This window comes from Lissotriton helveticus, chromosome 11 (genome assembly GCF_964261635.1).
Source record: "Lissotriton helveticus chromosome 11, aLisHel1.1, whole genome shotgun sequence".
NCBI classification, from domain to species: domain Eukaryota; kingdom Metazoa; phylum Chordata; class Amphibia; order Caudata; family Salamandridae; genus Lissotriton; species Lissotriton helveticus.
The window spans coordinates 911,974,358-911,994,628 of NC_136072.1; the positions used below are offsets into that span (position 1 = coordinate 911,974,358).

Below are 20,271 nucleotides of genomic sequence, written 5' to 3' on the forward strand. Positions count from 1 at the left end.
ATTGTTACTAAATGAACTAGGTTCGCTACCAGCTAGCCTTGAAGAGCTTTTTTACTGCTCTTACATTGATATACTATTAGAATCAGAGATCTGTTACTAACTGTGTCTCACTCTCACGCCAGCCCTTGCATTTGCTGTCTGTCATGTACTCAGAAACAATACCTAGGTTTTTGGCACTTTGTGCCAGTGAATCATTAGTATGGATGTGATCTAACCAGACACCCACTATTCTATTTCACAAATTAGAGCGGGCCTCCAACCCTGAGCAGTGGCCAGGAAGAGGCGAGGCTTTCTCCCAAGCATTTTTGGGTGAGTAAAAATAAAAAACATATCTCTATCGTTTTGGAGAATGACCTATTGGCATAAAGAAATATATGGCGCAAAAATAGTTAAAATGTGTGTCTGTGTTCTACCTATTTGTTGTTGTGTATCTCCCTTTTTAGGAAAGAATCCTAAATACTTTATGAAACAGACATCCCCCGTCTGGAAAATCCATTGTACGGTAGGATGTTTTGTATCATTAATTTGTGTTAATTTTTGCTTTTTTCACTAAGCTTAGGTCAAGCTTTATTGCAGTAGTGTTCAAGAGGTCCTGACGAAAGCCGGGTAGGCTTAAACTTTCCTACAAAGGCTGAAACATGTTGACCAAATACCATCCTTAACAGACAGTTATTATTTCAAACTGTCTCACACTCATTTTAATCTTGACACCATGATTTTCCCTAATAAACTTTTCCTTAAATCACGGTAGCCAATTTTACATCTCACTTTTTGATTCTTTTCTCACTGCAATGTAATATCCCACACCATCTCAAACTGATTTGATTTTTTTGTACGATCCATCACTGGTGGTTCCTTGGGTTTGGAGAAGCACATAATTCCAACAGGTGTGTGGCTCCTTAACCGGACCATCTTTGGTTCTATCCCAGATGATGAAGCTCTGCCATATGGGTGGGCTGATGGGATTCATTTCCTTTTTGTTGTACACACCTTCCAGGTAGACACAGAGTCCGTCACATTTTTCTTTTCTTTGCCCCCATTAGTTGTACAGACCATTGACAGTCCTTTTTGCACTGCATCCAGCACACACAATTTGAGGAGATTGGGGTTCTGGTTGTGTAGTTGATGGAAGTGGGAGGAGCAGGTGGTCCGAAAAAACTTACTGTACCAAGCCCATGTCGTCCTCTGGGCCAGGTACATTGATGACATTTTTTGTATCTCTAAGGGAGATCAGTTGGAGGCAGACGCATTTCTCCAAGCATTGAACGCGAATAGCTTTAATCTACAGTTCACCAGTGAGAGCAGTAAACAAAAAATCATTTTTCTAGATTTGGAAATCTTTATTGAGAAAGGTGTCATACACAGCAAACTCAATAGGAAAAAAACAGCTGGAAACAGCTTGTTACTCTCACAAAGTTGTCATCCAAGAAATCTGGTTGCAAGCATTCCTTTTGGCGAGCTTTTGCGCGCCAAGCGTAATTGCAGCTCACTTGATGACTATCATAAAGAGGAAGAAATGATGTGTAACAGATTCAGAGACAGAGGGTACAAGGAAGAGACTATCCTAGCAGCAGTTGACAATGTGAAGATTCTCGATAGAGATGAGCTTCTGAATAAACCCAAAGAAAATAAGGAAACAGATAACAAACTTAGATTTGTAACAACTTACCATAACCAGGCTTGGGAGGTCAGGAAAAGTTTAAATACATTTTGGGAAATTCTGAGAACAGACGAAGACCTAAAAGAGTATGTAGGCCCTTATCCATCAGTCACCTTCAGACGCTGTAAATCATTAAAAGACAATCTCACAAACAGTTCCATAAAATAAAATAAACGAAAGAACCAGGTTGAAGGTTTTTTCACTTGTATGAGGTGTAAAGCCTGCAAGTTCAGTCAAAACTGTAAGACCATAAAATTAAGGAAGGACAAACCAGCTTTTAAAATTTCTAGACATTTTTCCTGTGACACAGAATTTGCTGTGTATGCTCTAAGATGCCCTTGCGATCTCTATTATATAGGAAGTACCACCAAAAAAGTTAAATTACGTATCCTTGAGCATCTTAGAGCAATTTCTCACAATGACAGGCAGTACCCAGTTGCTCGCCACTTCCATCAACTACACAACCAGAACCCCAATCTCCTCAAATTTTGTGTGCTGGATTCAGTGCCCTTAAGAGAAAGAGGGGGAAATCGCACTATTGAGCTGAGGAAACTTGAGTCTAAGATGATCATAAGATTCAATACCATGATGCCCACAGGGTTAAATTTTGACGAAGAATTAGCTATTCATCTTAGATGAGATGCTACTGAATATTATCTTGTTGTTTCCGTACCTTCGCGTTCATTTACCCTTTTGATGATTTTTTAACTGATTGTTTTTCAATTCACTAAGAGAGAGTTCCACGGTATTAAATTAGAAACCTTATATCACTTCCTTTACAGAAAGAACTACGTGAGCTTTGTGAAGATCCGAAGATTTAATTATGTTTTGGCTCACATGAGCGGGACTTTATTTGTTGTAACAATGAAATGCCAACATCCGACATCACTTAAGCAGCGCAATGTGATAAATTATGTTTTTGCTCACTGGAGCGGGACTTTATTTGTTATAACAATGAAATGTCAACGTTGGACATTACTTTAGCAGCGCAATATGATAGACTTTATTATTGAGCCCACAAGGGATGAATTTTAGGTTAATGTCATGCTTTAAAGTTAGAATCTTATATTATATCCACTTGGATTTAAATTTGTTTTCAGCAAATTATTTGTCCATACGCTGTTTTTCAGTATGTTAAATTCTACTTCATTTTGGAAACTTCATTGTCAAATAATTGTAGTTATACGAAGTCTGTTGGTTTCCATTGATTCAAGGCGGAACGAGTCTCTGTTTCTTTAAATGTCACATTGTATCGGTGAAAACGTTACCCGTGAACAAGCTGTGATTTAAACAGCGAAACGCGTTGGGCACCCGTTGCTGAAACTGTAATAAAAGCGTTTATCTACAGAGGCCACGGCACCAGTGTGAATTCATTTTGCATGAACTGGATTGTTTGGTGATATATATATATATATATATATATATATACATATATATATATATATATATATATAGGAGTATGAAGGTCAAGCGCATGCAGGGGAAGAAGGGTGCGAGAGCAAGATAAACTGTGTGCTGGTAATCACTTACTCTTCTTCAGATGCTTCTTCTTGGTCTTCCTGCACACCCCATTGATGCCCGGCACAGGTTTGATGTCACTCTTGTTCACCGGCGGCGGGTGCAGTATAGGCTTAGGGGCTCTGGTCAGGCAGACTGGTAGACCTGCAGCACACATCAAAATACCTGTCATACCTAAGCATGGGAAAGGGAGACAAAATAATAGTGGGTTAACGTTTAGACCTTTTTCCAAGAAAGGAACAAAAAGATTAGTTAATTGTTGGAGAGGACTCTCATTGACTGTTGGACTTTTCATCAGTCGACTGATAATCAGAACCACTGGACTTATACACTTTTATTTTGGTTTTTTGTTTGAGGTGGACTCGTTTCCTGGACTGGATATTTACTAATTAATACTAAATATAGATTTTTTTTCTAACTCAAACAGAGAAGAAATTATTGGAAATGCTATATATTGGGTGTTGCAGCACAGCACCTGACACTTTGCAAAGTTTAATTGGTTAGCTTTTAATCTTATTGTCTGTAGTCCGGTATTTTAGGAGGTGACACTTTTGCCACATTGATTACCAAGAAAGAAATCCTAAAAAATGCAAATGTAGTTCAAATTTCCTAATTGCGAATCCTTGCTATTCGCAATTAGGAAATCGCGAAACGGCATGCATGAAAGTGTTCTGAACACTTTCTGCGATTCCTATGGGATCGCAATTGACCTACCTAATGAATATTAATGAGGTAGGTCGCAATTTGAGACCCCGTAGGAATCGCTAAAATCACAGTGATGGTGGCCTGCTAGAATCAGCAGACCACCATGTCTGTGATTGCTTTCAAATAAAGCAATCTCTTTTTTTGTAAAGCAGCCCATTTTCCTTAAAGGAAAACGGGATGCTTGACAAAATAAATGAAAAGTTTTCCTTTCATTTTTAAGAGCATGCAGTGGTCGCTGAGACCACTGCCTACTCTCAAAAAATGCTTTTTCAAAAACTTCACAAAGGGGACTTGGGGACCCCTTCCCATTTGCGAATGGGTTACCACCTACTTAAAGTAGGTGGTAAAATGCGAATGTTTTGCGACTGCATTTCGGTCACAAAACCTTCCTACATTCCGATGCGATTTGGTATTAGGAAGGGACGCCCTAAACACGCCCCTTCCTAATAGTGAATCCCAAACCCATTTTGCGATTCAGTAACAGGTTACTGAATCGCAAAATAGGGTTTGCCGCGTCGGAAAAGCAGTTTTTTTTGCGTTCGCAAACTGGCTGATTCGCCCTTGCGAAGGCTAAAATGCTTGATGCATGTGCCCCCTCAGTCTCTTGCGAAGTTCCACTGAGTTATACTCTGACTCCCATAATGTTCACTCTTAACGTAGGGCCACTGAGAAAACCTTTCAAGCAATGCTGTGGACATCCAAGTGCACCTTAAAGTGTTGCCGGCTAATGCCAGTTTAAACTCAAATCCTGCCTGAAGCTCATTCAAACCTGGATTCCCGTAGTATATGTACACAATATAACTCAATAATGACTGAGTTTGTCATCAAAAACAGAAGGAACACTAAGCTCCTCATTCAGGAGTGGCTCAACAATATTTTTTTTAATAGGGCCTCTAATGCCCTTCATCCTTGGCTCATCCATGATGGACTTTTAATTGACTTCTTTTTATCCTTCATGGACCCTATCAAATCCACACTCACTATTTTGTTTCAGCTTACATTACTGGGCAAATTTAAACTCTTATCCGAAACTGCAATGCCCAGGCCCTCTTCCTGTCCATTTCAACAAAGGTAATGTTCTGTTTACTCCTAGAATTCTAACTGACACCAATTAAAACAGTTTGTCATGCAGTGGTTTATTTAATTACCAACCAAAGACACTTTAGCATATTTCACCTACATTGAGAGACCGAATTGGCTTCGTTACCCTGCCAGAATCCACTTTAAGTTTGTTGCATGAGCTATAAGGAACTTCACTTGAGAAAACCTAGCAACTTGACCTCTAAACTCACATCCTCTGGTGGCACACCCACTACTACTAGCACATCCATTCTCTGTCTGAAAAAACACATAAGGCTTTATTAGGATGCAAACATCCACGCAACAAGCTTTTTCTGCCTATGGACCATGACGCCGAAATAACCTCCTTCTGCATCTCAGAATTTCTCCTTGATTGGTAAAATTCAGGAAAGGCCTCAAAACCAATGTCCTCACTATCTTTCTTTCATTTTTGAAAGAAGACGCTTCCTACCCCTTCTTGTCTCTTAGATATTACATTCTCTTCTGCATTCTTTTCATTTATATTGCTCAACATATATATCTGTTCCTCTACACGTGGAATATGTGTCATATTAATAAGTGTTATGCTTCTCTGCGGAAATAGATCATCACTATATAAATACCAACAATACAATGCTAAGTAAAAATAGCTATTCATGCAAATCCATGTTCACATGACAGGCACTGTTCCCAGAGCAGCAGTTGTTTCAAGAGCACATGCAGACTTAGGAAAAAATATTTTAAGGCTAGATGTCTTAACTTATTGAAGTGTGTCCTAATGAGACATGTTCATAATGAATTTGAAGTGTACAATTCTCATCTTTAGGGTCACCTATGTCTTAATGAGGAGAGGAGATCCCAGTGGCCCTTTTGTGGGAACAGAAGGCAAGCCCCAAAACTGAAGACACTGTTTAGGACATCACGGGAATGCACAGTGGGAGAGAGACCCACTTTTTATTACAAGAAGTGTGCACTTGTAGGCTTGTTTTCTTCAGAGTACATTATTGTTCAGAGAGAAGAGACAGTATGATATTGGTCAACAGGTAGAGTCAGGTAAATGGATATGGTTTTATTTTTTAAGAAACCGACATTGATGACATAATATTAACCCCTGCAGCCCCCGCGGTGCGGGGGGGGGGCCCGAGGTCCAGCAGGCCTACTCCTGCACGATACACGGGCTGGTGGCCCCTAGCATGAAAGCTCCTGACTGGGTCGGGAACGTGTTGGCCCCCTCCATGTACTTTGCAGGGGGGGCTCCTTCAAAGTTCGGAACGCAAATGACTGACATTTTCATAGTACAAAGAATGGGGATTTTTTTTATCATGATGGGTCTTAAAATGTCAAAAGAGGCAAATAACAAAATGCCATAAAAATTACTAGAATAAATTGCCTTTAATTGCATAACTGGTCTTTCCTTGCCGCATGACATGGAGTTATTCAACCCTACCGCATATTTTGGTTTTCCACTGCTGTAGAATGTCCGTGGCCCTCCGTATATCCTAATGGTTATAGAAGGCATGGCCATGATGTTCAAGTCAGTGTGTGTCTTAGCCCTAGACTCTCTCTATTCAGTGAGGATTTGAGGAAGGCTTTCAGGGGAAAGGCAATGGAGCAATAGACGAGAGTGAGTGGGCGGGGAGGTGAAAGTAAACTGATTAAACAAAAGATGATCTAAACCTGGATATGGTTGAGTTGTCTCCTTTAGAATGGTGTTGCAATTAAACTAGTTTTATGGGTGATGACCTACACCTGCATATAGGCAAACTTGTCACCATCAGAAAAAGTTCTTAAAAAACTGCTTGAACGAGTGACGACCTAACCCTGGATATGGGCAAAGTTGCCACCATCAGGAGAAGTTTTGAGTAAACTGATTGAAAGGGTGACAACATTGCCTCCATCATGGGGAGGTGTGAGTTAAATGTTTGAATGGGAGTGACCTAATGGATGAAGTTGCCTCCACCAGGAGGAGGTATGAGCAAGGTGGTTGAACAGGAGAGGACCTACACATGGATATGAGTGGCACTGCCTCCGTCATGGGGAGGTGTGGGTAAAGTGGTTGAATGGGTGGTGAACTAACGATGGACATGGTGGAAGTTGTCTACATCAGAGGGATGTTATAATTCAGCTAAATTAATGACTGATGACCTAACTCTCAATATGGGTGAATTGGTGTCCTTCAGAGGAGTGTTGTAATTAAGCTGGTTTAATAGCTAATGACCTAAACCTGGATATGGGTGAAGTTCCCTCCGTCACAAATATGTTGTAATTAAGCTGGTTTAATGGCTGATGATCGAAGCTTGTTTCCAGTCCGGGGAAGGCATGGCTTGGAAGTTCGGGCTGGACTGTTCCCATGAGGCACAGGGTCAGACTGATTTGCATACAGCCTTGTCTGAACTGGGGTGGCAGAGTGGGCTAAAGAACGGTGATGGTTCAAACCCAGATCTTTTGACTGGGTGTGAGTGTTTGATTGGTTCTGATGCTCCGTCCATCACCACCCCCTTTTGTACCAATGATCGAAACCTGGACATAGATAAAGATGTCTCATCAGGCGGAGGTGTAACTAAGCTGGTTGAACAGGTGATGACCCACACCTGGACATGGATGAAGTGGCCTTCATCAGGGGGAGGTGTGAGTATGCTGGTTAAATGGGAGAGGAATTAAACCTAAACTGGAGGAACAGGAGAAGACCTGAACCTGAATATGGGTGAAGTGGTCTCCATCAGAGGGATGTTGTAATTACGCTGGTTTAATGGTTAAAGAAGTAAAAATGGATATGGGTGAAGTTGCCGCCATCAGAGAGATTTTTAATAAAGCTGGTGATCTAAACATGGATGAAGTTGCCTCCATCAGGAGGAGGTGTGAGAAAGCTGGTTGAACAGGTGATGGCCTAAACCTAAATATGAATCAAGTTGCCTCCATCAAGTTGAGGTGCGAGTAAGATGGTTGAACGGGAGATGACTTAAAGCTGAATATGGTTGACATTGCCTCCGTCATGGGGAGGTGTGAGTAAACTGTTTGGATGGGTGGCGACCTAAACCTGGACATGGATGAAGTTGCCTCCACTTAGGGGGTATGGGAGGGGGGGGATAAGCTGGTTGAACGAGAGAGAGACCTACACCTAGATATGGGTGACATTGCCTCCGTCATAGGGAGGTGTGAGTAAACTGTTTGAATGGGTGACGACCTAACCATGGACATGGTTGAAGTTGTCAGAGAGGAGTTATAATTCAGCTAATTTAACAAATGTAAACCTAATGATGACATGGATATGGGTGAAGTGGTGTCCACCAGAGGAGTGTTGTAATTAAGCTCGGAGAACAACTGATGAACTAAACAGGATATATAATTTTTCATAGTGTAGTAAAAAGAACTTATTGATCTCGTTGACCTGATGAACATTTAGGCCTTTCGCATTATCAAAGATAAACTTTACCATGGCATTATTACAAATTTTTTTACAGACCATGCTAGCAATTTGCCTGCTTGTTTGCTTTCCACATACCAATTTTGAAGGCAAGTTTTTTGATTTACTATTTCCTGGTGTCCATAAAAGTTCCTAATATTTTGTCGGGCCTGCTTTAAATTGACTGTTGGTATTTCTGAATGGGATAAAAAAATTATCTGACTTGCCTGATCAAAATTATGTGGAGATGTCTAGCTAGTTCTTTTTTTACTTTTTGATGATTCTGACTTTACGTGAAATAGCCTCCCTTTTGATAAAAGCCTCACAGGAATCCCATACCACAAAAGGTGTGGCAGATACCATGTTTCTAATGGCAAACTCAATAAGTAGTGTCTGCATTTTTTTGATCCAGCCCTCTTCGGTTAGAAGAGTTCTATCTCATGTCCATCTGGGTAGCTCCCTTAAACCGTTTTTGTCTTAATCTCGACTACTGGGACCGAATGGTCAGAAAAGGGATTAGAAATAATCCAAGACTCCCCTTTATTGCACTGGTGGGAAATGAAAAAGAAGTCTATTTTATATGCTGTGTTATATTTTATTGAAAGGCAAGTGAATTCCTTGCTGGCACGGTGATTGGACCTCCAGGGGTCGACCAGCGCAAAGTCCTGCATCATACTATTCAGGTATCTGGCGGTTAACAGTTTATTTTGGGATCTGTTTTTTCGAGAGGACTCCAAACCTAAATTCGGAATAAAATTAAAATCCCTGCCGATGAGGGATTAATAGTTCAGCCATTTTTTCCAATGCTACAGATTCATCATGTATTCGGCCGTAATAGCTGATTAGGTGGAAAATTTGCTCCCCCAGTTTCAGATTCCCCTTCTAGCCAGGGGATTGCTCATAACCTGAATGGCTTCCCCTTGATATTGACAGGTGATAAGAATTGCGACCCCCCCCTAACAGCGGCATCTGCTGAGGACAAAAAGACCAGTTTTTATCAATTTTGGCCATTTGAGTAAAGGCATACTCTTTTTAAAATGTGTATTTGGAAGTAGAATCACATGAGGTTGGTTTACATTGAAGTATGGCTCTTAATTTTGTTGAGTTATTACCCCTGTTCAGATTACATGAAATGATACGTAGCACCTGTTGTCCAGCCATTCAAAGCAATTATTGTTTTCCAACTTCTATCTACTATATATGTTGTGTATCTTATTTTATTCCTGTTGTAGGTTCCATTGTTTCCCGCCCTACAGTTATGAAAATTGCTCTTAATTGGGTCTGTGATTGTTTTTTTGGTTTTTTTTTCCTTCACCCAGCCTGAAGTGCCCCTCTCCCTTTATCCTCCCCTGAGTATGGTGTTTGCCTGCCATAGACCCTTGCTCCCCCAAGCCCTGAATCCCTCCCTTCCATGTCCCCCCTTACCCCTACAGTTGTACCTTGAAATGGTACCATGAGCTTTCCTGCCCTTGGAGGAGATGGCAGCAATTACAACAAAATAACAGGAGAAAGGGGATATCATCGCTAAATTAGACCAAGATGGATAGGCATACCTGGCATGTTATGCTCAATCCTTCAGCATGCATAATTTCCCCTCCATCTAAATCTCTTAGTGGCCCAAATTCTACCTACTATTTTCTCTCCCCCTTCCTTAATTGAAAGAAGGAGGTCGCAGGCCCGCTTTATGGACTGAAATATATACAATCTCTCTTGAAACAATACTTTAAACTTAGTTTGCTGTATTATGCCCAGCCAGTGTTTTATAGCGTTTTAATTCGTAAATCATTCCTACAAAATCATTGCGCCTTCGTGCTGCTGGAATAGACATAATATCCGAGTAGATTCTGAAAGTAAAGTTCTCAGGGGAGGTGAACATTTTTTTTAGGAATACTTGCGCTAAGATCTGTTTTTTGATTCTGCAGTCCCCGAAGTTAACCAGAATTGTTCTTGAAAGTTCGGGGATAGCACATCGCCTTCAGCCACGCCACCGGACTCCACTGGACGGACCACAGCTGCGTCCACTTCAGCTTCAAAAAGATCACGACCCACCACCACCAGCAACAGGTCGCACGCAGAAATTGGAAGAAGATCACGACCGACCAGCTCGCCGCAGCTCTGAGCCAAGACCCCCCCTCCAGCTCCGCGAACCCCAGCCAGGCTGCCAACACCCTCACGAAGTGGATCAGCAACTGCGCAGACGACCTCGCCCCACTGAGGACCCCGCCCAGCAGACCCGGCAGTAAGAAAGCACCCTGGTTCACCAACGAACTCAAGAGCTCCAAGAAGAACTGCCGGGCCCTCGAGCGAACCTGGCGCAGAGACCCTACACCAGACAACATGACCGCCCTCAAGCTCGCAACCCGAAAACACCACCAACTGATCCACACCACCAAGAAAACCGCATTCAAGGACCGACTGGACAAAAACGCACACAACAGCAAGGAACTCTTCAACATCGTCAAAGAGCTCTCCAATCCCAACGCCGGAAACAACAACATCACCCCATCACAAGACCTCTGCAACTCCCTCGCCTCCTACTTCCACAGCAAGATCGCAGACATACACAACAGCTTCAGCACACAACCGACGCACCCTATGACCGCACCACCGTCCCCCACCATCACCCTCCGCGCCTGGACCCCGATCACCACCGAAGACACCATCCGCACGATGAACTCCATCCACTCCGGATCCCCAACCGACCCCTGCCCTCACCACGTCTTCAACAACACCGACGCCATCATCGCACCCCACCTGCGGGACATCATCAACACCTCCTTCAACACCGCTACCTTCCCAGAGAGCTGGAAGCACGCCGAACTCAGCGCCCTATTGAAGAAACCATCAGCAGATCCCACCGAACTCAAAAACTACCGCCCCATCTCGCTCCTCCCGTTTCCAGCCAAAGTCATCGAGAAGACCGTCAACAAGCAGCTTGCCGCCTTCATCGAGACGAACGGATCCCTCGACCTCTCGCAGTCCGGCTTCCGGGCCAACCACAGCACCGAGACCGCCCTCATCGCAGCCACCGATGACATCCGAGCCCTGCTCGACAAAGGAGAAACTGCGGCCCTCATCCTCCTGGACCTCTCCGCGGCATTCGACACTGTCTGCCACCGCACTCTAGTGCAGCGCCTCAGCAACGTCGGAATCCAAGAGAAGGCACTAGACTGGATCATCTCCTTCCTCGCCGGAAGGACACAGAGAGTCCGCCTCCCCCCGTTCAGATCAGAAGCCACCGAAGTCATCTGCGGCGTTCCTCAAGGATCCTCGCTCAGCCCCACCCTCTTCAACGTCTACATGAGCCCCCTCGCGGCCATCGCACGCCAACACAACCTCAACATCATCTCTTACGCCGACGACACCCAGCTGATCCTCTCCCTCACCAACGACCCCGCCACCGCCAGAGCCAACCTACACGAAGGGATGACAGACGTAGCCAAGTGGATGATGAACAGCCGCCTGAAACTGAACTCAGACAAGACGGAAGTCCTCATCCTGGGCTCATCACCCTCCGCCTGGGACAGCTCCTGGTGGCCCCCCGCCCTGGGCAGCGCACCCAAACCCACAGACCACGCACGCAACCTGGGCTTCATCCTGGACTCCTCACTCTCCATGACCAAACAAGTCAACGCTGTCTCCTCGTCGTGCTTCAACATCCTGCGCATGCTACGTAAGATCTTCCGGTGGATCCCCATCGAGACCAGGAATACGGTCACCCAGGCCCTCGTCACCAGCCGATTGGACTACGGCAACTCCCTCTACGCCGGAACCACCGCCAAACTCCAGAGGAGACTCCAGCGGATCCAGAATGCCTCAGCAAGACTCATCCTCGACATCCCCCGACAGAGCCACATTTCCGGACACCTGAGAGACCTGCACTGGCTCCCGGTCAACAAAAGAATCACCTTCCGTCTCCTCACCCACGCTCACAAAGCTCTCCACAACCAAGGCCCAAGATACCTCAACAGCCGCCTCAACTTCTACACTCCCACACGCCAGCTCCGATCGACCAACCACGCCCTCGCCGCCGTCCCCGCATCCGAAGAGCCACCACAGGAGGAAGGTCCTTCTCCTACCTGGCCGCCAAGACCTGGAACTCCATCCCGACCCACCTCCGTCTGACCCAAGACCACCTCGCCTTCAGGAAGCAGCTCAAGACCTGGCTCTTCGAGCAGTAGCGGACCCCCCCTCCCCAAGCGCCTTGAGACCCTCCGGGTGAGTAGTGCGCTATACAAATGCTTGATTGATTGATTGATTGATTGATTACTGGTACTTGATGGGCCCTATTGATGGTCAAGTCCCCAATATCCTTAGCGCTTTCAGGAAGAAAAACCTTACCTATCAGTTAATTTATAAACTGGACCGGTGATTTGCCAACTTCAGGATTCTTGGTAATGCCGATAAATCTTAAATTTGTGCGTCTGACTCGATTTTCCATCTCGTCCAGTTTAAGTTGCAGATCTTCGAGTTCTGTCTGCAATTAATCAAATTGCTTCCATGATCATTGTGTTTTGTCTCTAATGAGGATACCTTGTGTTTGGCCTGTGTCAGACAAGTTGAGAGCAGGAGAACATTTTCATTGAGCTGACCCAGTTGTTCATTAGTCTACTGGTGAGCCAGTTCTTGGGAAAGCTTCATGTCACGAAGCTCGCATAGGATCTGATTTAACGTGGTACGTGGTACATTTAAACCCAATGATGACCTGGTTGGGTGAGGTGGTGTCCATTAGAGAGGTGTTGTAATTAAGCTGGTTTAACGGCTAATTATCTAAACCTGGACATTGATGAAGTTGTCTCCATAAGGGGGGGGGGGAGTGTAAGCTAGTTGAACAAGTGAGGACCCAAACCTGGAAATGGAGGAAGTTGCTTTCATCAGGAGGAGGTGTATTTGAGCTGGATGAAATGGAGAGGACCTAAACCTAAACAGGGTGAACGGGGGAATGCCTGAACCTGGATATGGGTGAAGTGGTCTCCATCAGAGGGATGTTACAATTCAGCCAGTTTAACAGCTCATGGCCTAAACCTGGACATAGGTGAATTAGTTACCATCAGAGGAATGCAATAATTCAGCTAGTTGAACGGGTGATGACATAAACCTGGATATGGATGAAGTTACCTCCATCGGAGCAGGGGATCTAAATAAGCTGTTTTTACAGCTGATTATCTCAACCATAATATGGGTGAATTTGGCTCCATCATAGGTGTGAAGCTCCTTCTTATTGGTGGATTCATGATTACTTCCTGTTACACTAATGTATGGTGTGTTGCAAAAGAGAATAAATTCCCACTAATTGTATTAGGCTACAGGTTGCTAATCAGACTCAGAAGTAAAAATATGGGGAGTATCGTCAGGTCCGTCAGCAGTAGGGACAAAGGAGTCATTCTACCCAGGGGTCCACGCTTTCTGAGAGGCCCACATGTGGTGCAGCATATTTATTTAAAGATGTTTTTGAAGAAAGCTGCTGTCTTTACTAATGACAAGGCAGCTAACATGGCTAATTCTACAAGAGGGTACCATATGCTGATCTGTCGTGCCTTCTCATTCCCTACCAAGCATATTTCGAAATAAGTATTCCTCACTTCTATATTATGGCCCAAGGCCCAAAAGAACTTCTGACATGCCTAGCTAATAGGCCACAAGAGTCCACTGGTGAGGACAATAGACACCTGGCGACAGAAAATCGCATTTTAACATTTTACCCCAAAACCAATTCGCTATGTAGTAAAGGACAGGCATACGTTATTCTTTCATCTGCCTACGCTGGTGCTGAAGAAGTCTTCACTGTGTTCTCTTTGGTTTGGTAGGTGTCAACAGATTTGAATACAATTCTTTGTGTTTACTTCTTCTCTGTAATGCAAACATGCAAGACTTTCTGTAAACTCTAGTCATCTAAGAATGCCCTGGTGGAAGGAGCATTTATTTTTCCCAGGGTTTGAAGTGAGGGGCACAGGGCACAATAAAGAAATGGTCTACTGTCCACGCAGACGCTGTGGTGCTTTACATTACAGATCTCTTTAAAAGCAGCATCTCCAACAGAAAGATGAGTATCCAAAGTTTGGTAATACTATGACTCAGGCCATTCAACAACACATGAACCCACTGTGCTCTAGTGAACTTACAGAGCTGGAGTAGTAGAGTTTTACCACCTTTGCCAATGCAAAATAGTTGTTTTCATTGACGCTCCTTTTCCGTTCTTCTAAATGTTCATTGACATCTCTGTCATAAACGTATGTCCTGTATCCATCTCATACTCCTTCTAAAGGCTGAAGTATGTTCTGAATAAACTGAATGTATTAAGTTGTGACGAAAACATAATGATAGACGTATATTATCCATACTATTTATATATAAGAATAATATATCTGAAATTTGGCATTCAAAGAACCTGCATTTGAAGAAGTACTTTGGGGTGCCCCCTACACTAAGACATGTTTGTTGTTTATACTTCTGATGATTGTGGGCTGCTATCATCTTGGTGTGCACCTTTACATTGGCCAGATTATCCCTATGACTTGCCCACTTTAATTAACATTGCCCAGTTTAATTAACAATATTCATTGGTATCTGCCAGTGTATCTGTATTAGTGCAGCCCACGAGGCCACTTCACACCATGCACAGGGCATTATTCTATCATTCTGAAAACCTATATAACATGCTGTTTTTTGGAATGTTTTCTAGAAGCTTTCCCTTTTTCTTAGAGAGCAGACTTCGCGTTAGTCTGTGCATTTATTCTGCACTTAGAGATACTTCTGGGTTTTCCTTTGCCTTTAAAACTGAGCAGTCCCTATGGCAATTTGCTCATTGACTTATTATGTGCCTTGTGCTAGACGGTATTGAGCCCTGGCTAATAATTAGAATAGGGCTTAGTCTCTACTACCCCATGCTAATTACCATTTTGAACTGATTAACTATTTTTGCTTGCTGTAATGATTCTAAACTTTGAAATAAACCTTGATGGTTTTGACTTTGAATCTTGTCTGGTGAGATTTGACTTGGTTTATCTCTCTTCCGGAGTCATCTTCCTTTGAGACCGACATAAGGTCCCCGACCCCAATCCTGCAAATGAGTACTTAAGAAATTATAATTGAGTGTCGCCAGAATTTGGGAGAACAGAATTAGCGCCTACAATATTAATAATTTTATATTCATTGTGGACCTTGTAACAACTTTGTGTTGTGCCACTTCCTGTGATGTGACATCCTGTGATGTCACTGAATGTGTTCAGTGATTGTGTTCAGCTACTGGCTGAACGGCTGTTTATGTCCCCCCCATAAATGTAGTGTCTTCTATGGCCATGAAGAATGCACAAGTGTTTGAGTGGTGGTATGTCAGCAAATGGTGAGTGTGAAGGAGACCTGCCTCACCCCCTAACGAATAAGACTAAGCTGGCTCATTTTATTTAAGTCCTTTGGAGTTGTGCTTCTTGCAGACCATGGTGAGTTTCAAGTAAGGCCCTCAACCTGTGACCTTCAGAAAAACGTTTTTTGTGTCCGATGCCGCAGTTGGTAAATTGCTCTGTGCTTTCTGGTCCCGCGAGGAGTGATTTCCAGTGAGGAGTTGGAAATCACAAAGCACCTAAAGCCATCTTCACACATAGTGTTGACTACTGTATTGTAATATCGAGACATTTAGTTACATGCCAGGATCTCTAAAAGGGTGGATGGATTTGGTCTGAGACTGTTATGAGCTAGATATATCTGACCCGGGCTTTTTAGCCTTTCAGTAGCAGCGACTGGCCCGAAGGGAATTTTCACCATCCCTCGAATTTCATCTCAGTACACATCAGAACCGGGGTTAGCTTCTGATGGATAATACAGTGGTAGGGTATTAAACACAGGTGTATCCTGTGACAATAAGGCTCTATGTGGAGCCAGGTGGTGGTCTACCATTGCGGACCGCCATTGCTGATTTGGCTAACTGACGCAGCGTTGGGCACCTTTAATAGAAGGTGCTGGGGGTGCTTTGGAAGCTGCTTTGGAAGTTGTACAGTGGGTTCTGTATGCACAGAAACGGCACTATAAATACATATGTTGGTTCATACCTGTATTCATTTTTCCGATATTGCTCAAGCCTATGTGCATGAACAGACCCTTCTAAGTGCCCGCAGGTGTGACATTTAAAACTCTGAGGCAAAAAGATGATGTTCTAAGTGAACAGTGATGATTTCCACATAAGGTCCAAAAAAATGTGCTGGACCAAGAAGGCTGTGCCTTATCTGAAAATGCCTTAAAAAGTATAAGATTCACAAACTGTGAGTGACTCAAGATATCTGTGTGTAAAAATGATGTCTTGGAAAAGTCATTGCTGGGACAATAACAGGATGGAATTCCTAACCATGATCAAGACAGTGAATTGAGTTATGCTTGCTCTTTGTATTTCAATAGAATTATTTTCGAAATTTGTCAAAGAGAATAACAATAAGATTGTCTCATAAAAGATGGAACAGTTGTGGGGAAAATGTCAGAGCTCTCACCTGCCAGGGCCGGGTGCACGGGTCCAGTACCATTCAAGTTCTTGACCGGGAGAGCGGGAACCCTGAAGGAGAGAGACAAGGGACTGTCAGATTCCAGATGCTGCCCAAGAGAGCATATCTAGATGAGTCAATAGAAGGGAGATATGGGAGGAGGGGAGAAAAAAACCAACAAAGGGACAGTAGCTGAAAAGAGGGACAGTAACTGAGGAAGAAATAGACAAAAACTACGATCTGACAGAAAGTGATACAGATAAAAATAAGAACGGGGAAGAGGCATAATAATGGAGAAATAAAAGACTGGGGTAGAAATTCGAAGGAGAACAACAGGGACTGAGAGAAACAACATGGAGAGGGAGCAAAAACAACAGGGTGAAAACATGTAAGAAAAACAGACATAAAGTAATAGCACTGTTTGACAGAAATCAATATTAATGTAAATTCACAATTTGCCTTATAAGAAACTATTTTCAATTCAACTACCATAAATAGATTTGTTTAAGTTCCAAGATTCACAGTAAAATATAGAATGCGGGTTTTTAATCAAAGGTGCTGGAGGGCATCAGCAGAAATGCTATATTACACAATAACTGTGTAGGTTAGCGAGGGCCCCCTGGCGAAGTTTCATTATTAATATTCTGGTTTTAATCTATACAGCACCTGGGCATATGGAAGGGTTTAACCCTTCCCATTAGATTATATTAAAATGCATAGCCACTGATAAAAGGGAATCTGAACCCTGATCACAAACGAGAAATAGGAAGAGAACAATATAAAAACATGATATTCACTCTCTATACAGCTGTAAGTGTTAGCCACCATGGAGCCAGGTTACAGATACACAAGAAATCCCTCATCAAACAACAACTTATGCTCAAATGTTGATTAAAAAGGATGAATCCCTTTCCCCAATGCCCCTAGCAAACTGCCGAATATAAATGTAAATGACACTCTAAAATACAATGACAATGTGAAATTAAGGTGACAGACTGTAGTTATTAAATCTCAAAAATATACAATTCAGAAACGAAAGTATTAAAATAAGATGCCAGCACCGTACAAAATGATTTTAAAATAGAAATGGTGCTTTTAAAGACTGAATAAACCAATATTAAAGAGTTGAAAATCCAAGCAAGCAAATATGTTTTAGGTGCACATGATAAAATGTAATGCGCCGAAAAAAAACAGTCCAAAGAGTGAATAAATGCATGTATGACCAGGATCAGAGCCATCTTACTCAACGCAGCTTCATTTTATACTCTGGTGATGTCAGACCCAAAGGAGATGAGACAATAGTTCTACCACACAGGCCAGGTGGGGCAGAAGAACCAAAACACAGAAGAGGTGGGGCAGGAGATCTAAAACACAGCAGAGGTTGGACAAGAGATCTAAAACATTGAAGAGTTGTGAAAGACGTTCTAGAGCACAGGAGAGGTGGGACAAGAGATCTAAAACACAGGAGACTTGCAATAGGACTTCTAGAGCCATGGTAGAACATCCAAAGCAGAACATCCAAAACACTGGAGAGGTGGGGCAGGAGATCTAAAACACGGGAGAAATGGGACAAGGGATCTAAAACACAGGAGAGGTGCAACAAGACACAGAAGAGAGGCGTGACAGGAGATCTAGAGAATGCTGACGTTGGACTGGGTATCTAGAGCAGGACAAGTGGACAGGAGATCTAAAACACAGGAGAGGTGGGACGAGGGTTCTAGACAGCACAGGACAGCATCTATAGCATGGGGTGGGAAAGAAGATATAGAGCACATGAGAGAAGGACAGGTTTACAGCACAGGCTATCTATGGCACAAAATGTAAGGCAGGTAATCTAGAGCGCTGGAAAGGAGTTCTGGAAAACGCAAGTTGTGATTCAGGAAATTCAGACTACAAGAGTGGTAGGAAGGAAGGTCCACCATAGAGAAGCAGTGTGGTCTGTAACACTGGTGATGGGTGGGTAAGATTTAGAATACATGAGAAGACATTACACTTTCGGAAGGACTGGTGACCTAGAACGCAGACGAGGCAAGATAGGAGAGCTACCGCAATAGATGCGATAAAGGTCATGAGAATGCCAGAGATAGTATATGGGTTCAATAAATATGAGGCCAAGCATGAGTCCTAGAGCACAGAAGAGATGGTCAGTGGATCCAAAACACTCTACACGTAGCATGTGAAAACCTAAATCACACAAGCAAAGAGGCGCGGAGATTTTTAGTTTATTTCTAATGTTTTCCTAAAGCACTGACATGGAGATGTCTAGGTCCTTCAGGATGCAGCACCTCAACATCATTATACAGTTAATCACAACAAACTATAAACATGGTGGTAAACAGCCACAGCTATAAGTCCTTCTTTAATTCTCAGTGATCGGTCTCCCAGTGTAAGCATGGCAGAGGAGAGCTCTGCAGCTTTGCACCCTCCCCTTGAAATGATATGCCATCAAATTGTCCTTTATTTAGTATAAGAAATATAGGGCCTGATGTATAAAGTATAAACACAGGGATTGGCAGAGTCTCCCGGTTTGCAAGCGCAAAGTGGTGTTGGGCATGCAATAAATCTTTTTTGTGGGTCCAATCACTGTTGGGAGAGGTGTGAAACTTTTGTAACCATTTAATTGCGATTTGCAAATAACTAAAGAGTTACTTACACCGTAAAATGCGTGAAAACTGATTCACAAAGTGGAAGTTGTCTCCGTGGGATAGCTTCCCCTTTGGGAATCATGTGGGGATCCTCTAAGGAGGCATAAGACTAATACATCTGTTCCTAAAAGGGAAATATTTTTGTTTACAAGCTGCACCTGTTGTTTTAATGGACAAAATCCGCTTTTGCAAATGCTTGGGAAAGCAAACGCATGAATGGAGGTCTGTTGTCCCTTGTACTCCCTCATCCTTCCAGTGGCAGCAATTTCCAACGGGGTCACACATTGTGGGATGCCTTATTAATATAATAAAGGTAGATCATTTGGCGAACCCCTACAGTTGTGCAATGTTTCATGCGGCCTGTTAGTACATATGTTGCATTGCAGAACCATTCATATTATGCACACCCAGGTTTGCAAGTGGGTCTGTGCACCAGGCACAAGAAGCCTACTGGGAGAATGAAGACGTGCTTTGTGGTCTCTACCCGCCAGTTTGCTGAAACGTGAAAGAAGAGGTCTTTCATATATAGCTTGGCTCCTTAAATCCAATGCACTAAAACTGAAGATGGCGGCATGGCACAGACCTCCTAGTATACTTGGTATACATTTGTTAGGTAACCCTGGACAGACTCTGTTCCATTACTACAGCCTTTGTAGCTCTACTGTCAAACAAGTTAAATGTTTCTGCCAGGGTTGGGGGCATTGCAATTATTTTTACAATGAAATACACATGATGTTTGTGGAAATTACACCTAGCACAGTAAATGCTTCTTGGCATTTGGCTGTATGAAAATTACAGAGTTTATTTTTGGCA

The 20,271-nt window shown here is 43.1% G+C and overlaps 1 protein-coding gene across 1 annotated transcript in view; it reads right to left on the minus strand.

Annotated features, from left to right (window-relative positions):
- The window catches only part of DTX1 (deltex E3 ubiquitin ligase 1), a 360,224-nt gene that overhangs the window by 87,263 nt on the left and 252,690 nt on the right, over positions 1 to 20,271 (minus strand). Inside the window, exons 4-5 of the mRNA XM_078667169.1 lie at positions 16,823 to 16,884; positions 3,191 to 3,352 (exon numbers count right to left, since the gene is read on the minus strand). Coding sequence (XP_078523295.1) covers positions 3,191 to 3,352; positions 16,823 to 16,884 — 224 coding nt within the window. The remainder of the gene's footprint in view (positions 1 to 3,190; positions 3,353 to 16,822; positions 16,885 to 20,271) is intronic.